The sequence below is a fragment of the Poecilia formosa genome, unplaced genomic scaffold, assembly GCF_000485575.1.
Source record: "Poecilia formosa unplaced genomic scaffold, Poecilia_formosa-5.1.2 Scaffold62, whole genome shotgun sequence".
Classification (NCBI taxonomy): domain Eukaryota; kingdom Metazoa; phylum Chordata; class Actinopteri; order Cyprinodontiformes; family Poeciliidae; genus Poecilia; species Poecilia formosa.
The window spans coordinates 768,805-785,128 of NW_006800001.1; the positions used below are offsets into that span (position 1 = coordinate 768,805).

Below are 16,324 nucleotides of genomic sequence, written 5' to 3' on the forward strand. Positions count from 1 at the left end.
GTGAGACTATTTAGTCAGTTGATATCAAAATGTAACTTTTGCAGATACTCTTCTGCAGTAAGGATGGAGAAGCTGGAAAGATGGATTGGGCTAAATACACTGGGTAATCCTGGAAGAGAAACAGAGGTTTAAAATTGAGAAGCCATAGCCAGACTTGAAAATGTATAAATGATCTCAATCCCATCTTGAGCCATTTCTGTAAAGAACAGCCAAAAAAAATATTTGTTTATAGATGGTAAAGTGATACCCTAAAAGGATTTGCAGTTTAATACATATACACCCCACACATTTCAGATATTATTCATTCTTTTTTCACTCTGCAATCTCTGTGTGGAAAGGTTTAAGAGATATAAGTACCTATGAAATAGTAGACCGTCATATTACTACCAACTGCAGTTATTCACAAGGCATTTAATATTTTGCTCATTGTACATTTGGTTAATTTGAGCTCTTGGTCTATATTGAAGCAGACTTCTAAGAGTTGAACCAGTAATCGATTGAAAGGGACTATTCCGAAGAGTTCAAATAATTATTTTTTTCATTTTACTACTACTTTTCTAACATTTGTTTCTACTGACATCAACTTATTTGAGAAACAACAGTTTATTCCACACATTTTTATGATTTATGTAACCTGAGCATACACATTTGTTACGTAAAATAACAGGAACCGTTTTCGACAGGCAGGGATAATTAATGATTTGTTTCTAGATATATATATATATATATATTTTTTTTTTTTTATTACAGCGTATAAGAACTGTAAACATCCAGGAAAAAAAACGTACGATTCTTTCTTTGACCCACAAACGTTATATTTTGAATGAAAAGGTTCTCCCGTCCATCACAACAACACGAAACCAGACCGCTGTCCGAAGAAGAACTGCGATTGGCTGACCACTCTCCAGGATCAGTAATCCAGGAAAACGATTGGCTGACGGCCATCAGTGGAGGCGGGCCCACTGCAGCTGAGACTGTCAAGATTGGCAAAGCGGTGGCTGCTGCTGCTGTATGCAGGTAAAAGGAGCAAGCGACAAGAGGAAAAACAAGACTTGGAAAACATTCATCCTGGCAGAAGGCGAGGAGCGCAATGGAAACGTGGGAGCCCTTTTATGCGAAGTAGTGTGAGGAGAAGAGGTTTTAAATTCGCGTGTAAAGCTGCAGCACCTCTTGGTAGCCTTAGCGGAAAGTGTCGCTTTGTGAGTGGAAGCAACTTGGACAGCTGCGTGTTTTCAAGCGGAGCCATCAACAAAGAATGAAAGCGTTGAAACGAGGTGAGCGCCAACCTGACCGTGTTTTCTAATTTATTCCATTGACTTTTTAAAAAAAATAAAATAAATAAAAATAAATCCTTCCCAGAACTGTGCGTCTGCTGGCTCTGTCTGGCTTTCGCCGTGAACTGTTGCCTGGTATGCAGAGGGGTTTTTTTCCGTTTGTTTGTTTTTTTGTTGTTGTTGTTTTTTTGTTTTGTTTTTTTTGTTGTTGTTTTTTTGCTAGCAAATGCAGCGTGTGTTTATGTTTGAATTTGGAGGGACAGCTAGCTAGCTAGTTGTGTGTCTGTCTGTCGCTCTCTCTCTCTCTTCCTCTCTCTCTCCTGAGGCAGGCGTGCTGTCCATCTGGCGGAGCGGCATGCGGGAGGCTGTGCGTTTCTCTCTGCCTCCTTTGTGCGCTCCAGATGGCTCGGTTACCATTTTTTTTTTTTTGATAGACTATTTTATCACAGCAGTTTCAGACATGCATATATATTTCTCAAATTAGTTTGTTGCATATTGATTCATTAGTAGAAAAGTTTAATTGGCTTCCTTTTCTTAGACTTTATTTTTGAATGATTTTCCTGCTACCTATGCGTGTGTAAAAATAAGAAGTTGGCTTGTTTGACAGCCGCAGTGATTTACCACACAGCTGCTGCTGCTGGTGTGACCTTTTTTTTTTATCTTTGATGTATTTTTCTTAGCTGATCAAATCCCATTCATTTGCTGCTTCGGTTTTTAAGATAAAGCCCTGCTGTCAGTATCGGCCAGCAGCAGAGTTGTAGGATCACGTACAGCACGTTTCTTCAGGGGACTGTCCTGACCACATGAAAAGAGCTCTGTGGGCCGCGATTATATCCGTGATACAAAAGTAGCATTTTTCAGCATCTATATATATATTTTTCTACTTATTCTAGCACGTCTGCTGTTTTCCTCTGTGGAGTCAAAGATGAACATTTTGCACATGTGTGCGGAGCAAAACGGCACTTCCGTCTTTGCATGGTCAATAGGTTCCTGGGCCCACTTGGCTGCTGTGATGTTGATATGCACACAATCTCCTTTGTGAGGACAGGCGCTGCCCCCAGGGGTCAGGTTTCAACCCAGCTCCCAGAGAAAGACATTTACTGCATTCTGTGGCCCACCCCTTTGGGATCAGGCATGCTCCATTTTGTGGGGAGTTTTCCTCCTCTGACCCGCCATGGGTTCAAATGAGAAGTGGGTTCAGTCTTAAAAAAAAAAAATAATAATAATAATAATAATTGGAGAGAAAAAAACAGCAGTTGGTCGAAATAGTTCTCAATGCAAACATCACTTTGTGATAAGTTGCATATAAAGTAGTAACCAATTAGGTTTAGATACTTTTTTTACTGTTCCTTTCATTTTTCTCTCATGACTAGGTTGAGTGTGAGGTATTGTCTTGCTAATTGATCCAAATCGAAACTAGAGGTACACTGAGAGGTGTGCTGATGACTGACTGGCCTGTTTTTCAGCCTGATTTTTGTTGGGGGCTGGGGGGGGGCGGTTTCCCTGGACAGTGGGTGATACCGGATCACCCTGCCAACTCCCATGTTTGGGTGGAAGAAGCGACTCAAAGTTGACTGTTGGGTGTTTGTAAAAAATAAAGTAAATGAAACTAGGGATGTATTTCATTAGGGCTGCAAAGTTATGCGAGAGTAAGACTTTAAGAAGAGAACAGGACGGCTGGAAAGTGTTGCACCAAGTGTTTGTTTCTTTATTTCAACTTTTGTCGTGGAACATGTTGGATTTCTAATACTGGCAGCGTTTTGGAAACCTCACAGTTACCCTTTTTTTTTTTTTAGAGAGAGAGAGAGAATGTAGGTGAATGTAGAGTTTAGTAAGGTTAGCCGTACTAATCCCAGATGTAAAACTCTTCAGGTGTTTCTAAAATGTCAGTGTATTAATTTTGTCTTTGGTTAAAGACAGTAGAAATTCTTAAAGCCCCAAATGATGTTTTTGTTCTTGATATAAATAATTGTCAGCAGGAAAGGTTGGCGGCGGGGGGGGGGAACAGTCATACACCGTTCCCATGTCTGTTAAACTGCAGATCAAATCAGAAACAAATTATTTCTGAAAAAAAGAAAAAGAAACCATACTGGTGTAGTTTTATATCAATGTGCCTTTAATCACTGCTACTTTTGATCCCACCAAGTTCTTGTTGAAAGATTCGTGTTTAAAAACGACTCGTCTTCTCCCCAGGTCTGGAGGATGACCGCCATCCCGAGCAGGAGCACTCTTCGGCCGTGTCGGACAGCGATGACGGCTCCCCGCTCGACCTGTCAGGGAAAGGGATCCTCGCGAAGCGCCGTCGCCGCGGCAACCTGCCCAAGGAGTCTGTTCAGATCCTCCGCAGCTGGCTGTACGAGCACCGCTTCAACGCGTACCCATCGGAGCAGGAGAAGCTCAGTCTTTCAAACCAGACTAAGCTGTCTGTGCTGCAGGTAAGATGATTTATTTATTTGTTTTTTCTTGTTTGTTTGTTTGTTTGTTTGTTTTTTTTGCATACATGTGAAGTTTTCAGATCATGCCAGAGGATTGTGATTTTTCTTATTTCTGCTATTTGTTGGAGTTATGTCATTTAACTCTGGGGGGGGGGAGGGGTAGAAATAGCATTTCTTGATGATATTCATCTGAAACTTTACTACTTGTGTAATTAGTAAGTTTCTTCTTCTTCTTATGTTATTGAAATGCGTGAAGACGGACAGATGGCACGGTGACTGATTGTGCTGCAGTCGCTGCTAGCATTTTCCCACCCTTCTCTTTCTCACTTTGTTGCATCAGTAGTAGACATTTCCTCTTTCCTTCTCAACACACGGGCAGATTACAGAGTAGCGGGAGGCGGCAGCAGTTCCTTGTTATGTAGTCAGTTCACTGGAATGCGTTTGGCTGCCTTCTCTGTGGCTCAGCATATTTCAGCTCAGACTTTCATTATTGCCAGCTGTCTGAGCACTCAGCTCTCCGTTTTTCTCCTCCCGTACCAGTAGAGGGAGCATGTCAGACTTCTGTAACTGTCTTGGGTGGAAAAGGAGAGTGATTGCATTGTTTTTATGTTTTTTTTTTAGGTCTTTCTTTTTTTACAGTGCCTTGCAAATGTTTTCATCCACTTTTTTTACATTACAACCAGAAACTTGAATGCGTTCTGTTGGGAAGTTTTCGACATTTACAATTAAAGTTTGGGCTACAGTTGTGAAGAAATACAAGTTGGGTTAAATCATAAAATCCTATTTGAACATCTGACTGTGTGTCACAGCAAGTAAAGCCTCACAAATACTGCAGCTGGAATAAAACATTAACATTTGTAAAATGCTTCTAATTTAGTAACAGCAGTCTAAGACGGGCACCAGTGGTTAATTGTACACCTTAGGCGCAGTTGTCGAGGAAATGGTTTATATATCATCTTATTCAAATAGCGTTCAAAAGTTTGTTACAAAGAAAAGTGTTGTTTCTTTTTGCTTTTGCGAGTAATTTTCGTCTGTTTTCCCCAGATCTGCAACTGGTTTATCAACGCCCGCCGCCGCCTTCTGCCTGATCTGCTTCGCAAGGACGGCAAAGACCCCACCAAGTTCACCATCTCCCGTAAGATTGTCGGCAAAACCGAGGCCCTTCAGCCAAACAGAGGTGAAGCCTGCTCTCCCGAAACCGGCGCCTCGGCTCGCTCCTCTCAGCCGCGTCCATCGGTGATCCGCTCCATGCCCACTTTGGACCTTAGCCTGCTGGGGAACACGGCGACGGCCATCCTCACCGGAGCAGGCTACCCTGGAAAGGAAGTGTGTGTGCAGGCACTCATGACGCTGGACACACAAAGCCTGTTGATGGAAGCGGATGAACGAGGCGCCCCCTCAGCCGGCCCAACGCCAGGCATCACTGTAGCTGCGAGCTACCCCAGCGGCCTTCTCAACACGCCTCCCCCGACTCCACCGGAGCTCTACATGGGTCACGACTTCAGTGACCTGAGGCTGCTGGTTGACGCCGCTCTACAGAGAGCCGCTGAGCAGGACCTGCTCAAGGAGAGCCAAAGCAAACCAGCAGAGCCTTTACATGCCAAACTGGTGGATGCAAACGAAAAGGGCCCGACCCCCCCTCCAGAGGAACAGGTCATGCATCCTTCCAGAGTGCAGAGCCTGATGGAGAAGGCCATGTCTGTTCCAGAGCCGGTCAAATCTCCAGCAGTTGCTGCTCCTCTTTTGCTCCCAGCCTCCGGGTTATCCCCCCTACCGGTAAACAAAGTGATGTGGAGCCCCTTAGATAAAGACACTGTCAGAGCGTCCAGCCTTAACCAACCTCGTCTCTTCCCAGCACACCTACCAGCTGTAGTGCCAGTATCTGCCATCATCCTGGGGCAACCAGAGCTACAGAAACCTGCCGCCCTCCCGGCCGTTAACCCAAAGTTACCTTCAGCTTCTTCGTCAGCCTCGCCTCCAGCCTCATGTCCTACGGGTGCGTCAAATCCAGCAGTGAGCCCCGTCTCCATACAAGCCCCTTCGGCCCAGTCAGCCACAAGCCCCACTTCAGATCCCCCCCCAGCAGCAGCTGTTGCATCTCAGCTGACTCCTAGAGGAGACCTGCCCCACCTCGAGTTCCACCAGCCCCCCTCGATCCCTGCGACACCCGCCGCCGTGCTGCCCGCTTCATCCTCGGTCTCATCCGCATCTCCAGCAGCAGCGGTCCCGTCTCTCCTGAGCCTCGCCTCCCACCTCGCTCCTCATACCTCAGGGAGCAGCGGCTCAGCCATGGTGCCGAAGGTCTGGACCATGGTTCACGCCAACGCCAGGCAGGCCAGTTCACTCCAAGTGGTAAAGACCCCCATCGGCACGGTGTGGGGACCGCAGCACAGCCTGCACACGCTGAGTGAAGCTGTCAACTAGAAGCTGCTGCTGTTTTATTTCTTTCTTTTTTTTTTTTTAATGTTAAACATCTGAGAAGAAAGCGAGGACAGGTGTGTTTTATACAGCTGGATTTTTAACGATTATCAGAGAATGTGTCTTGGTCGGCTTCTTGACGTGAAGCTTGAGCTTGGCATGAGTTGGAACTTTTATCGTTTACCACACGGAGGAAGGCGGAACGTGTCATTCCTACGTTCTTGACGCCATTCTGCAACGGATTGTGATGTCATCCTGGGATTTTTGGGGTGTTGCAAGAATGAACAAATAGGAAAATATTCCTGAATTGTACAAACATTTACCAGCCTTTCCAGTAGCAGTGCTGGACTTTAGTGAATGTAAAAATAAAATAAAATAAAAACATCGAAACAATAAAAGGTGACCTCCCTGGATATGAACTCTGCTGCCCTTTATTCAATCTTCTGGATAAAAAAAGCACAACATTTTTTTAGAACTCTTTTAGTTGTGTGCATTTAAAATGATCAAGTTGTTTTTTTTCTTTCTTTTTTTTTTTTTATAAAAGGAGCCTGTTAATTTTTTTTTCTGACATGGTTCTCTGCTTTTTTTTTTTTTCCCCTCTGCATTTGGAAACGTGAGCCAAAGAAAAATCAAAAACACAGCAGCACGTCTAACTCAGTGACTCCCTTGATCCGGCCAAGCGGTTTCATGAATCGTCATCTCAGCTGCTCTGTGCATACCTTCTAGCACGATGCATCATCAACTCTTTTACCGTTGGGAAGTTTCTCGTATTTTCAGTTTCCATTTAAAGCAGGTGTGTAGGTTGCTTTCTGCTGGAATCCCTCTCGATTCTTCATTTGGAGACCCGATGCGTCACCCAGAGCTCCCTGTTGTTTGTGAGGCCTTAAGAGTTTCTGTTTCTCAGATCCGAATGTCGTAACGGAAATCGATCGTTTCGTACAGGTTCTCGACAGAGCAAATGTAGCACATTTTCTTTTGTACGTCTAAAAAAAAAAAGTGTAGTTTTTTTCCACATCTGATAGTTTAAAAGTGGTTTCTATAGAGTTTCTGCTAATCCATGAAGATGTAGTTTCTGTGAAACTGTTCCTCCCCCGAACATTTAATATTGGTATCTGTGAGTGTCTGTGTGTGGGAGTTTGGCAGAAGGCTGGACTCCTTTCTGGTCAATACTGTAGCACAATTATTGATTAATGTTTACCAGGTCACAAAGCTGTGTTTAGTTCATTTCTGTTGTATTAGTGTGAGTGGTTGTGAACAGAAGAACAACATATGTTTGGGTTTTACTTTTGCTGAGCAATGAACACTGCCACCATTCCAAAAAAAAAAACCCCTCCAAACTTTTCTCCCATGTTTTCTTCACCGTGTTCCACTCTGTGCCACAAAGTTAAGGTTAATGTTTGCTTTTGTTGCAGAGGCAGAGTAGGCCGGTGTTCATTTATACCTCAGTTACACACAACCGATGTCAGGCATAAGTTATAATTACATTTTTTCAAACTACATAAATACACTGTGATGATGCCTTCGAGGTCAGAATACTGGGAAAAGCTGGCTAAGATTTTAAGTAGCGAGGTTTTAGACGTAAGCTGACACTTCTGATAAAAAAAAAAAAAACAATGTGCTGATGTAAATATGTGAAAGGTCAAGCTTTTTTTTTTTTTTTTTTCATATTTACTAGCATGAGATTCATTCTCAAAATGTAGTTCCTGTCCAACCAAATGTATTTTGAACATTTTCTTTTTCCACTTCATGTTACAAATTATGACTCCAGGCAGTGTGACTGGCTGCTGTGCCTTAAGCCTTCAAATGAGGGAGGATGTCCCGGTTTGTTTTTATTTTTTATTTTTTTTTATATGTATTAAAAACTCAATAGTCTGTGCAATATACGCCTTAAACTTTAAATGTCTGTTTTTTTGTATGAACATTTCAAAGAAATAAAAGTTCAGTTTGTTTCATATATACGTTTCACTTCTTTTTTTATCCTTACTGAAAAAAATGTGCTTTATGCAGCTCACCGGCTTTATGGTAACAATTGTATGTCATTAATGATCAAATCTGGTGACAAATGGATCTGGTTTACCTTTCATGACACAAACTGAATTTTTTTTATACCCTCAAGTTGCTGGTGATCAAGACATTTAAAAATGATGCAGTCACACCATTTAAGTGCAACACCATTCAAGATTTTGAGTTCTAAAATGTGCTGTATCTAATTCTGTACCTCTTCTATTCCCTCTTTGGTAGTACAGGTATATGGACAAGACCCTGACTGCACTTTGCTAGAAGTTTAAGGAGTCGGAGTTAAATCATCTTTTAAATGGCAGAATATCACTTAAGATACCAAAAAGTATTTTTCAATTTAAATTGTCAATATTGAACTTAGTAAAAAAAAAAAAAAGACACATATTGTGGCAGAGAATCCAATAAACACTTTCATTTTTAAATTCTACAAAGTATATATATATATTTTTTTTTAAAAAGCTAGTTTAAATGAGTAGACACATTCTTCATTTGCCACAGACATGGTCCATTTACTACAGGAGCTGTAGCATACTTTATTAGCCTGAGCAGATTCATGACCGAGTTCCTACTACAGCAAACATACCCGATCCTTCAACCAATACAACCAGCTGATGAAGCAAAGCATCAGCCTCAACTGTCCGCTTTGCCAGGAGGCCATTCTCACTGCTTGATTGTCAAAATCAAATAAACAGTTTTTGCAACCCTACAAGAATACAAAGGAGAAATGAAAGAAAGGAGCCATGTGGCAGTGCTTAAGCGTATGTGGTAGTTATAAGGCAGGCAGGAAGGGGTAATCATTGCTGTGTAGCACTGAAGCCGAAAGTCCATACAGCACATATAAACAAACACAGCGGTGTGCAATGCATCACAAAAGTCTTACTAAGTTGCCTATAAATACCAGTCAAAGTGCAGTTAATGTAGTTTGAGCTGCAGGAAGTGTATCGCAGAACAAGATCTGTGGATCCTTAGATTAAATCCTCAATCGACACGTTCGCCATCAAATGTACAACACAATTTAAGGACATTTATATAGTGATTCTGAATTTATTTACTTCTAATATACACTGTAAGGGGGAGGGATCGGTGAAAATCTGTGGTGCAGCATGTGAGCGGGAGCCAGGAGCAGCCGTTTTCCCTCTATTCGTCGTCCTTGTCCTTTGCGCCGTGTTTGAGGATGCGAGTGAACTCCGCGTAGTTGAAGTTGCCCTTCTTGTCGATTGGCGCCTCGCGGAACAGCTCGTCCACCTCTTCATCTGTGAAGCGATCGCCCATGGTGGTCAGCAGCTCTCTCAAGTGGTCCTCGTGGATAAACCCTGATTGGGCAGACGGCATCCACACTGAGTAACAAAATACAGCGCTGCACACTGAAAACGGCATCTACGGCTCTTCTGTACGCAACTCACCAGATCCCTCCTCGTCGAAGCAGGCGAAGGCGTTGCGGATGACGTCCTCGGGGTCCGTCCCGTTGAGCCGCTCGCCAAACATTGTGAGGAACATGGTGAAGTTAATGGGCCCCGGAGCCTCGTTCATCATTCCCTCAAGATATTCATCCGACGGGTTCTTACCTGCGAAGCAGCCACGCGGTTAGATTACATTCAATGCCTCTTTTAAACTATTCATGCCCCTCTTTTACTTCGTATATTTGCGACCTTAAATTTGTATGCGTGTTGGGATTTTATGTGAAATACCAATGCAAAATTGTAAAGTGGAAATCTGCGGCTGCTTTTGCATTCGCAATGACAACTGAAACTCTTTTAATGTACGTCACTTCCAGCTCTGGAGACCAAAATCTTTGCAAAATTGTTCAGATTTGAGTCGGACTCGATGATGAAGCTCCTGCAAAGTTCAAGTGTTTTGGAGCCTGTATTCAGGAAAGCATGATGCTGCCCCCACTGTGTTTCACCCTGATGATGCTGGGCTCAGGGGGGTTCACCTGGCCCATCTGCTGTGCTCCTTATTTTATCATTTATAAAGAATTTAAAAAACCATGCACACCCTTCCACATAATTATGTAGTACTTTTTGTGAGTTGAACTCACAAAATCCAAGTAATACACTCAAGTTCTTGGTTGTACTGTTAACTTAAAGAGCTATTAATGCTTTTGCGAAGCATTGTACAGACGCTTACATTTGCCTGATATGCAGCAATATTTGGTGGGTGAGGAATATTGAGAATAAGGATTCCGACTTAAGTTGAACCCCATAAATGCACCACATCTGTGAAACATTTATTTTACTTTATTATATGTTTTTCTCCCATTTTGTTTTATCCACCAAATAGTGACAAAAAAAAAGCCTGAAGTTTTTTTTTTGTTTTTTTTTACCCAAAGAGGCCAGCATGTCATGCAGATCCTCCTTGTCGATGAAACCGTCCCTGTTCTGGTCGATCATGTTGAACGCCTCTTTGAACTCCTGGATCTGGGACTGGTCAAACATGGCAAAGACATTGGAGGTGGCCCTCTGTGGCCGCTTCTTGGTGGTCTTTCCCTTGGCACGTTTGCTAGACATGGCGACGGCTCGATCTGGACCTGTGCAGAGATATGCATCACGTCAGACAAAGGTAGGTTAGACAAAGCTTCGCTAACAAACACAGCTTTATGCGAATGCACAAACTAAGCTGGTTTATACAGTATAGTGTGCATTTAGCACCAAATCTTCCATAGGTTTTGTTTGCACTTGAGGGTGAATCTTTTCCACCTCACTTCCTCTAGAGAGAGAGAGAGAGAGAAACGCATTCTCGGTGAAACGGCAGGCACTTTGATGGGTGTGAAAATGGCATGTCACTGCAGCACACACCTCAGATAGTTCCAGAATTAGACCCGTCACTCATGCTTGGGTCTACAAGGATTTATAATTCGTTTGTGTGTGCACATGTGTGAGTCCCGGGGTAAATGGCTGATGGAGGACACAGGGGTAAGGCTGGTTTGTGCAGGAAGGTAAATGAGGCCAATTATTCACACAGAAGAGTGACATCATGTCTAGATAAGCACAGAGATGATGGAATGCAAGCGTCTTTATTGTAACAAAAAGATATATATATAAAAAAAATGTTAACTTTAAGATGAACGTGTTATCTCAAACTCTGATAAGTAGTCTTTATAATATTTACTTTATATGGAACAAACTGGAGCCTGCAAAATTTTTCAGTCTTATTAAAAATATATTATGCCTAGAGCTAAATCTCTGGTTTGCGTCATGTCTCTGAAGCCTGATGTCACTCTTCAGCCACTCTACACTCATCGACAATTATCAAGATATGCATTTATTGCTGTTTGGAAAATGATTTCACAAGCTTACTGTTTGACTATTATTTCACACACATGAAATAATGCTCAACTTGTTCTATCCCAAAGTGGACACTTGTACATTTAGTTTTTATCTTCTGCTCATTGTGTTGTTTTAATCTCTAATTAACATCAGGCAGAGGGATTACTAATGTATGCTACCAATAATAAATGTAACTTGGGTACATGCAAGTTGTTTTTTTGTTTAGCAAAGTCACTGCCCCCTTTTTAAATTGAAAATCTCAAGTAAGTTTTCTCCTTCACGTCTATTCCTTCTCTTTGTTTAGGCACATAAAATGAGTCAAACCATTTAGTTCTGTCCAATGAAACAACCTAAGGTGAATTTTAACTGCTGCATGTCCACTTGATGTTTCTATTAAAGGTTGTGCCTGACTGAAGTGAATGGACACATTATGACAACTACCATATAAAATAAATAATGCTGGTCCTTTTTATTTAAAACCATTACACTGGTTATTTGGAGGGATACACTGGACAACAAGCGAACATTTTCTCCTCGATGTTGACGTGGTAGAAGCAGAGACAATGGTCAGTCCTAGCGGTTTCAGCGTCTAGACGACTACGTCTGAGCATCTCAAACCCTGCAGCTCTCTGGGGCTTTTAGGTCTACAGTAATCGAAATTGTCCAAAAGCAAGGAAGGGTGGAGATGAATGCTCTCAAAAAGCCATTTCTAACCCTTTGATGGTTTAATACATTTGTGCTGCCACAGCTTTGTTAGCCCGTTTTCACCACATCTTTCATCACCCTATGTGTGACAGTGTCTTTGTATTTAATAGAGCAGAGCAAAGACGAATTACTGTGCAGGTCAGCCAAGACAAAAGGAAAAAAAAAAAAAAAGAGTACCACGTAAAAGGGGTTTTCTCTGCCTCTTATCCGGGCTGCAGATGCATGTCTTACAGTCATTTTTATTTATACAAATTAGTGCAACTGTACCTCGTTCATACTGTTATAGCCAATGCAAATGTGGCGTGTCAGCTCAGTTTATGATCTTAATGGACAACTCAGCTGTGATCTAAAGTTTACATGAAGACATTATGGATCTCCATGTTTGCATTTCCTCCACATAGATTAAAAACAAAGTGAGGAACCTTTACTGTAGGACAGTTCACAAACACGTGCACTATAAAAAAAACTGTTTCACAATATCATTCTATTACAGTGGTAACTATCTTTTTGTTTGTTTCACACTTATTTGAAGATGCAGTGCTCAATTAGAAGTAAATTCAAGCAACAATAGCCACTTCTTTTTTGGTGATAAACCCAATCTAAAAGTTTTGGTCAGATTATAACAAAATAATTGGTTCGGCCGACTGGTGCTATTATACATGGCGTGTTGTGTGCAGCACAGAGTGATGGGGACGATATGTATTATAAATGAAGATGTCAGCTTAACAAAAAGTCAAGCATTGCCATAAGATTTATGGATGAGAAGATGTTTCTATCCAGGTTAAGCTAATTTAGCAACAGCAGTCTGAAGTAGTCATCATTTGTAAATTGCAACACCTGGTCATCAAGAAAATGGTTTATAAACCACCTTATTTGCATGTTTCAAAAGTTTGTTACAATTTTAGGAATGTTTTGTTGTCAATTTCACTTTTTTTTTTAAAATGGAGAACAAACCAGATGACTTAATGACAGAAACTGTGAATGTACTTGTTAGTTGTGATTCAACCACCAAGAATCTAGCACAGGTATAAAACTGCTTTCTACACTGGGAATTTTTGGAACTGGATTAAACTATTCAGTATCATATGTTAGTTAACGAATTACGAATATCGCCTCTGGTTGTCTTGTCTGTTTGAATAAGCCAACCTAAGTAAAACAAACAAAAAAACTAAAACTTAGGAGAATTTGTCAAGTACATTTTTAAAATGTGTTGAATCACACTTTAAACATGTGATTCAATAAACATGAGTTTATTCTACTCATGCTGTTTAAAGTTTACCAAAAATAAAACATAAGCAGATTCCTTCATCGGTTTTACGGGTTAAATTCTAGCAGGTTATTCTACAGTCTTCACTGATTTCACCTAACACTTGGCTCCCTTTGTGTCCCAGCTAATGAAAACAAAACACCAAAGGTGTGCACTTTTGGCCGCAGGCCCTTCCATTCCCAACCTCACAGGAAGCTGGAAACAAAACTACCACGGGGAGGTAATACGACATTTCAGGAAGCAAGGAGTTCCTCCATTCGTTTAGCGCTTTTCCCTTCATTCTTTTCGGAAGACGCACAACACCCAGTTTTTATCTGGTGCAAACACAAGTACATCAGACATAAAAGCCTTTATTTCGAGGTCCTAGCCTCTACCCTTCCTTTCGGTGACGTTACCTCGCTGCATTCAGAGGCCTGACACTTAAAACACTTGGGGGCAGGGGAGTCATTTCTTTTTAGAAAGCACATATACAAGGATGGTTTCTTATATACGTGGCCTACAAATGATGTTGATGTGTTCCCTTTTAATCTATTGCAATGCCTGAAAAAACGAAAAACTCAAGTAAAGCACCAAAACCCACTTTAGTTCAGGAGCCCACATCCTCCTAAATCCAACTTTGTCTGAAAAGCTTGTAGCAATTTAGTTAAGGTCCTTTATTATGCCCTATATAATGCTTTAAATTAATCTTAAGAGCTACATTAACCACAAAATATTAATGACATTAACTTATAATTGATTTTGTAGATGTTTTTTTTTTATTTTCAACTTTGGAATGCAGTGTAATGAAATCCTTGCTTTGAAGACATATTTTGTTAGAGATATACTTACTAAAGACTAAAAGTACATGGTGTAGAAAGATACCTTTATTTTAATTGCATAAAAATACAGCGAACCGATTTCAGAAGGACTGAAATAATAAACATAATATGTAGGTTTGGATTCAAGACTTTTTTTTTCTTTAAGGCCTGTAGCTGACATCATAAATTTTAGACATTTTAAGTTTTCAGCGCATGAACTTTACCTTCAACATGAATAAGAATTAATGCTTAAAACCAGCAATGAATTGTGGCAAGAACAACACAAATAACTACAACTTGATTTGTACTGACAGAAACGTTTGCTCTCTGTCCATCACTGATTTCTTTCATCCTTTTATTCGGAGTGGGCCAAGACAAAGCTCCCCTGTCCTTAGATCCAATAGGAGCAGTCGCTGTCTCACTCCATCTCACCGACTTTGAGTCATGAAGGTCAGTCGGCGCTGAAGTGTGAAAACTCAGAGACCAACGGTCACACATACCAAGAACAAACAGAGTGAGGAGTCCAACAAGGGACGGCATCTCAGGTGAACGTAAGAAATGGGTCAGCTGCATTTGGAAGTTCCTCTGTGGTGGAAATGAACATAACCATACATGCTCACAGTTCAACTGGCACAAGATGAACACCCCATTAAGTCTCCTTTCAGGGAAGGAAATCTCCACAAATATTCAACTTCGGAAGATCACTGTATAGCTATCCTCTCCTCAGCTCCGACTCCTGAGATCTTACCTCACCAAACCACTTAAAATAAAGCTAAAAGAGATCCTTGGCGCTCTTAAAGAGTTACAGCCAGCTTTCATTCTCACCTTGGCTTCAAGCTGAAAATGAAGAGAGTCTTTTCAACTCCTTTTGTCCGGACCCGTCACCGCAGAGGGAAAGGAGGCAAGCGGTCCTGCTGAAAAGTTTGCTCAAACAATCAAACGCCCCTGGTTAGGCCCCGCCTCCTTTTCCTCCTCAGACCAATGGAAATAGCAGTGTGTCCCGTAGGGAGACGAACCAGGCCCAGACCATTTGTCCATACAAGGCAAAGGAATGCAAAAGCTACAGCCTCGCTGCTGCCGCGGTCGTTCTTTGGGATGTTTGGCGAAAAGGCAAAGATGAAATGACAGGAACTACGATAAGGCTGCCTTATTTAGAGAAAGGAGTCTAAACATTTGGTGGAAACATATTAAGGGAGAGAGGGAGCAGTGAGGAAATGCAGACTTGAGTTTCTGCTGGAACAATAGTGCCCTTAAATAGGCAGCGAGGCTCCACAACTCAGGGGCCAGAATTTAAAATGAACACCTTAAATGATGCTGTCAAGGACAGTTTCTGTTTTCACTTCCAGTTATTCTCTCCTAATAAAACTATGATAATTTTCTTCACAAGATTAATAAAGTATCTGGTTTAATCTTATGTCACTCTGACTCTTTTCAGCTCTTTGTAAAATCTAAGATCTTCCCCTCATTGTTTGGGCAGAATAATTTAAGACTTCAACACAGCTTTCTTTCACAGGTCTTCAATACATTTTACACGTTTTTTGTTTTGTTTTGTTTTTTAGAAAAATAAAATACAGTTGCCTAAAGCATGAACATTTATTTGTATATGACAGTGTGACTTAAGTGTAAAACTAATAAGAAACCATTGTTACCTTCCCTTTTTATATCTGTTGTTAACTCAGCAATAATCATTGGTTTTATATTTTTAATAGAATATCATCTAAAGTACATTTTTTTTTAATTTAGAAAAACAGAATTAGATTGCAGTACAATCGACAAAAAGGGGGCGGGGGGGGGGATACGTCCAAGGTCTACCGCGTGTTAGTTAAAAGTGATGTTCTCCTGCGGTGCAGTGTCGCCATCTACTGGGCTACAGTAGTCTTCAAATTGAAATTATTACACTGAAAGAAAAATTAAGTAAAATATGAAGTACTGCGACAAAAGATCTGACTCTTTTTAGGTGTATTGACCTTGGCTTCAAGCTGAAAGCCAAGGTCGTCAATACCCCTTGATTGATCTTTTGATTGAATAACAGTTCAATTGATTGAATCAAAAGGTCAATCAAAAGGTGTATTGACCTTTTGACTCCCCCGTACTTCAACGTTCCAGACGGTCAAACAGATTAATATTAAATTAAAATGACAAG

At 41.2% G+C, this 16,324-nt stretch overlaps 2 protein-coding genes across 3 annotated transcripts; one reads left to right on the top strand and one right to left on the bottom strand.

Annotated features, from left to right (window-relative positions):
• Positions 1–891: 891 nt before the first annotated feature.
• tgif2 (TGFB-induced factor homeobox 2) lies at positions 892–6,540 on the top strand. Its single transcript, XM_007554205.2, has 3 exons — positions 892–1,274; positions 3,468–3,709; positions 4,754–6,540. The coding sequence occupies exons 1-3, from the start codon at positions 1,256–1,258 to the stop codon at positions 6,131–6,133; spliced, it is 1,641 nt and encodes a 546-aa protein (XP_007554267.1). The 5' UTR covers positions 892–1,255; the 3' UTR covers positions 6,134–6,540.
• A 2,094-nt stretch (positions 6,541–8,634) lies between these two features.
• myl9b (myosin, light chain 9b, regulatory) lies at positions 8,635–16,167 on the bottom strand. Of its 2 annotated transcripts, none has more exons than XM_007554207.2 (4): positions 16,149–16,167; positions 10,470–10,673; positions 9,550–9,711; positions 8,635–9,459 (listed from the first exon to the last, which is right to left on the bottom strand). In XM_007554207.2, exons 2-4 carry the CDS (start codon positions 10,651–10,653, stop codon positions 9,284–9,286), a joined length of 522 nt encoding a protein of 173 aa, XP_007554269.1. In that variant the 5' UTR covers positions 10,654–10,673; positions 16,149–16,167; the 3' UTR covers positions 8,635–9,283. The 2 variants fall into 2 exon arrangements, with proteins under 2 accessions (XP_007554269.1, XP_007554268.1); XM_007554206.2 differs by lacking the exon at positions 16,149–16,167 and adding an exon at positions 15,007–15,121.
• Positions 16,168–16,324: the final 157 nt, after the last annotated feature.